The sequence below is a fragment of the Onychomys torridus genome, chromosome X (assembly GCF_903995425.1).
Source record: "Onychomys torridus chromosome X, mOncTor1.1, whole genome shotgun sequence".
In the NCBI taxonomy this organism is placed as follows: Eukaryota; Metazoa; Chordata; class Mammalia; order Rodentia; family Cricetidae; genus Onychomys; species Onychomys torridus.
The window spans coordinates 119,285,101-119,289,541 of NC_050466.1; the positions used below are offsets into that span (position 1 = coordinate 119,285,101).

At 40.8% G+C, this 4,441-nt stretch overlaps 1 protein-coding gene across 1 annotated transcript; it reads left to right on the top strand.

Moving 5' to 3' along the window:
* Positions 1 to 740: 740 nt before the first annotated feature.
* On the top strand, positions 741 to 3,832 carry LOC118573640 (melanoma antigen preferentially expressed in tumors-like). The gene is made up of 3 exons (XM_036173919.1): positions 741 to 1,033; positions 1,995 to 2,579; positions 3,319 to 3,832. The coding sequence occupies exons 1-3, from the start codon at positions 744 to 746 to the stop codon at positions 3,830 to 3,832; spliced, it is 1,389 nt and encodes a 462-aa protein (XP_036029812.1). The 5' UTR covers positions 741 to 743.
* The last annotated feature ends 609 nt before the right edge of the window (positions 3,833 to 4,441 follow it).

Below are 4,441 nucleotides of genomic sequence, written 5' to 3' on the forward strand. Positions count from 1 at the left end.
GATGCTTAGAATTTCGATTCTGTTTTCAGGTAGACTGTTACCACATAATGGGGAGAACTTAGGGATTTAATTGGACATCTTCAGTAGAGTTGCTTCATTACACTGGTTCCCCCTTTATCTTTAGGATACGGTTTTGTATTTTAGGATTATGGTGGGACTGGTGCTTCTGGCTATAGGCTCAGATCAGTTTGAAGCCCCTAACCATCTTCTTACGTGCATATCTCTTACAATTTTGGTGTGTCTTCACACAAAGGTGATCCAAGTATGACAAGTCATGGGCTGGAATGTCATTCTTTTTTTTTTCTTTAATCACAGTTAATTGGATTTCTTAGTATTTTATATTTCCAAGATAATGATGTTGCCATCACTTTTGTATAGATTTATCCTTTCTTTGTGATGGCTTATATACTATTGAGATGAAATATCAGGAGTCATGTAGCTAAGTGACCAAAATTGTCTTCTGCTAACCTAGTGCTCATTTCTATTGGTATTTGTTCACTTACAAATATTTATGTATACACATATGTAAAGGAGTTGGTTATATGTCTGTTCATACACAAATAGACCTTAATACACTCACAAACCAATTTCTTTTGCCTACAAATAGAGACAGGTATCCAGAAATGGCTGTTTTATTTATTCTACAAATAGTTATCTATATTGCTAACAATGGTTGCAAAGAAGATTCTGTGGTCATCTGTCAAGTTTTCTGATGTTTCTCACCCTTCTGCAGATTCATTAAGATGGACTACCAGGAAATTCCCACACTGTTGAATCTTGCTATACAGCATCTACTGAAAAATGAGCCTGTAGCAATTCACGCTCTCGGGGAGATCCCAAGGGAGCTTTTTGTTCCATTGTTCTCCGCTGCCTTCAAGGGTGGGCATAAGAATATAGTGAAAGCAATGGTGAAGGTTTGGCCCTTTATGTGTCTCCACATTGGATCATTAAGAACACTGGAGTCCCAGCGGGAACTCCTGAAAGCCATGGTCGAGAGTCTTCAGTTCCTGCCTGTCCAGAACTCGGCTTCTAGGTAAGACCCAGTATAATAGAGATGTGGTAAAACACAGGAGGTTATGCTACAGCCTGCCACTCTTCCAAAGGTAGTATACAAAAAGAGAAACAGTGAAAAAGACTGTGGAACTGACGGTCCAGTGCTTGAGGTCACTTTGAGAACAAGTGTCTTACAAGGGTGGGTATGGAATGTAAGCGATTGAGGGCACTGTTGATGGATTTGCACTATGGTGTTATTACATAGAAGAAGGGCATGAGTGTTGAGACTGCTGAGGACTGGTGGAGAATGAAAGAGAAAATAATGTGTGCTGCTTACTGATCACTTTTGTTCTGTTGTCCACTGCTGCTTCCTCAATGGATGGGCATGAGAAGACACTGACAGCAATGGTAGACACTTGGCCCGTTTTTGTCTCCACACTAGAAAATTAACCGTAAAGAAACATGGTGAACTGAAAGACATGATTGATGGTCTTCAGGTGCACTGCCAAGAACTCAGCTTTTCAGTAAGAATGTGTGTGTAATAGGTATATGACAAGATAGCAAAACATATTCTGTAGCCTGTTACAAGAGAAGATCAGGTAATCTTCCACAGTTAGTTAATGGTGAAGGCTGAAAATCAATGTGAGGTGATTGGTAGGTCAGTTGAGGTTATCTTAAAACTCTGATGTCTTACAGAGGGTTTTAATTCTGTAATAGATGTGAGTGAGGCTACTGTTGATAGAGATACATAATGGAGATGTTTCGTAGAAGACAGGAATAGCAGACTTGTGGGCATTAGTTGATCATAGAAAGTAGTAAAGGATACAGTATTTGTGTAGGAAAGTCTTGCTGGTAGCTGGTATATGGAATGACAAAAAGAAAATAAGATGATTTTGGCACTACATGTTATCAGTGATCCTGCTCGGTTATAAATATTTTTCCTGCTTGGTTATATTAATGTTGGCTACCTCTTAGTGTTCTGTGTTCTCTTTTCCCTGCAGGAGCCCTAAACTGAGGATCCTAGATTTAAGGCAGGATGTTGGCTGCAAGATCATCTGCCCGCAGAGCAGTACTAAGTCACCTGCCTGTTTTCACTCCTGTGCTTACTCTGAGCACTCTATCATGAGCATCGAAGGCCACTGTAGTATGGAAAGTTCAGAACCTGGGGCTCAGTCCTCCAATCAGGCTATGGAGTTATTAGTGAACCTTTCCCTTGATAGAACCTTAAGGGAAACTGAATTTTTGGTTCTGCTTCTGAGTAAAGTAGAGCAGAGCTCAGGCTCTTTGCACCTGTGCTGCCGAGATTTGCAAATAGACAAATTATGTGAATGTAGAAACACCCTACATCATCTGGATCTGAAATGTATTGATCACCTGGCAGTTGATCAGGCTTCTCTGAGTGAGGTCAATACCCTTCTGGCTCAGGTGGTGCACCTAGACAGACTCTGTCTGTGTAAAATCACTTGTAGATCTTTGAATGGAGAAACCTTTCGAAATTTTATCTCTGAGCTTGGGCGTATGGACTGTCTCAGTGAGCTCAACTTGTCCTCTTTCTGCCTCACAGATCATCTTGAAAATGTCCTGAGGTAAGGGCCTGGGATGGATACTGAGTTTCCAAGAATAGCCTGTTTTTAAGATGAGAGAAGTAATTCTTAGATATGCTTAAGCTTCCCATAGCCCTTTCTCTTTCCACCTCAACATGGGCTAGGCTGGGAGTTTAAAAACAGCTAGGGAAGGGTATCCTTCTGTAATTGAAGAGAAAATGGGGTTATGAAAACCCTAGTCAGCTGAGCATGTGTGGGCAGTGTGCTCATTCCAGAAGTATAAAGGTGAAAAGAACAATGCAGTCATCCTTGGCCATCGAGAGAGGAAGAGGAGGAATTGAGAGAAAGACTTCAGGTTGGGCACAGGCGCACATAGCCATATCCCCATAGACAGTAATGTCAGAGCATTAGGAGAATCTCCAAGGTTCAGGCTGTGACTGTAGAGGCTGTCACTTGTGGACTGGCCAAAGGGAGCTTCCAGTTGGTTGCTCCTCTACCTTTGATTATATTGTAATTACTAAGTAGATAATATTTTCCACTAAGTTTTTCACACAACTCTATAACAATATGTTGTGCACACTGTCAAGATTAAAATATTATTTGTCAGGGTGGTAAAGACCCACAAGTCCACAGACCCACAAGTCTATTAAGTACGTGAAAGCTCACATCATTTGCTGCTGATGCAATCCATGTACAAAGTAGTTTGTTTTAAATTCATAGATATAGTCCCCCTCTTCTAGTCCTCATTTTTCAGAAATACTTTTCTGTTTCCTCCCTGCAGAGTCCTGCCAACTAGTTTGGAATTCTTACATCTCCCATTCTGTGGACTTTCTTACAATGACTTCAAGTTTCTGTCTGAGTGCCCTCAAGCCAGCCACTTAAAGCTCCTGAATATCAGCAACAATCCAATGAACTGGGAAGATACTGAGCCCCTTTATAAGCTCTTGCAGAATAACTCTAGCACCTTACAACATCTGGCAATCAATCATTGCCTTCTAACAGACTCTACAATCTCTGCTGTCATCTCCGCACTAAGTCGCTGTTCTGAACTCCGAATTCTCAACTTTTCCTCCAATCCACTTTCTATGACTATGCTAATGAGAATCCTTGAGCACTTAACATCCTTGGTGCAGCTTAAATATGTGTTTTATCCTATCCCCATGCATTGCTATGGGAGATGGCACTTTCGTGATAGTTTAGATCGACAGAAGCTTGCTGATGTGCAGGCCCGATTGAAAAGAATGCTACAAGAGGCAGAAAGGAACGACATGCATTGGATCACTTTCTCTGATTAAATTTACAGTCCAACACAGTTTCACATTGATATGCTCCCTTTAAGGAGTAAATGGTTTTTCTTGATCCCATTGACTGACTTTATAAGGTTGTTATGTTGTAGCAAAATGCAGTTAAGTATGTAACTGATTTCTATAGAGGATAACTTAGAAGAAGATGGAGGACTCTGAGAGTGTTTGTGTGTCTCTTGACTATTGTTCTTGATAGTACTTCATCCTACCTACTAAAGTTTTAGGTGGAAGAGTCAGAAAGACTACATCATAAATTACCATACCCTTGTCCTCACTGAGATTTACTTCTGGGCACTTGACTCCAGACATGACACTCTAACCTTTCCTGGGTGTGTTTTGGAGGGCAGGTAGTTATTGAGACCAGTGCTTTTATCCCCTTAGTTGTATTAAGCTTCTCTATTAAGATGTTTTCAGATGCTTATAGGAAACCATCTGGATTTAACAGTGAGAAAAGAATCTGTGCCCATTACCCATCGAGTGGCTCAGTTTTCTTTATTTCATCCTCATTTACCAAGGAGCTGTTTGCGATATTATTGTAGGCAGCAAGAATGAACAAACAAGACAAGGTCCCTGCCTCAAGCCACTCAGAGGCTGAATGTT

Coding starts and splice junctions, on each gene's coding strand:
- LOC118573640 (XM_036173919.1), top strand. CDS start 744: ATGGACTACCAGGAAATTCCCACACTGTTGAATCTTGCTATACAGCAT. Junction 1,034..1,994: donor GTCCAGAACTCGGCTTCTAG/GTAAGACCCAGT, acceptor TTTTCCCTGCAG/GAGCCCTAAACTGAGGATCC. Junction 2,580..3,318: donor CATCTTGAAAATGTCCTGAG/GTAAGGGCCTGG, acceptor TCCTCCCTGCAG/AGTCCTGCCAACTAGTTTGG.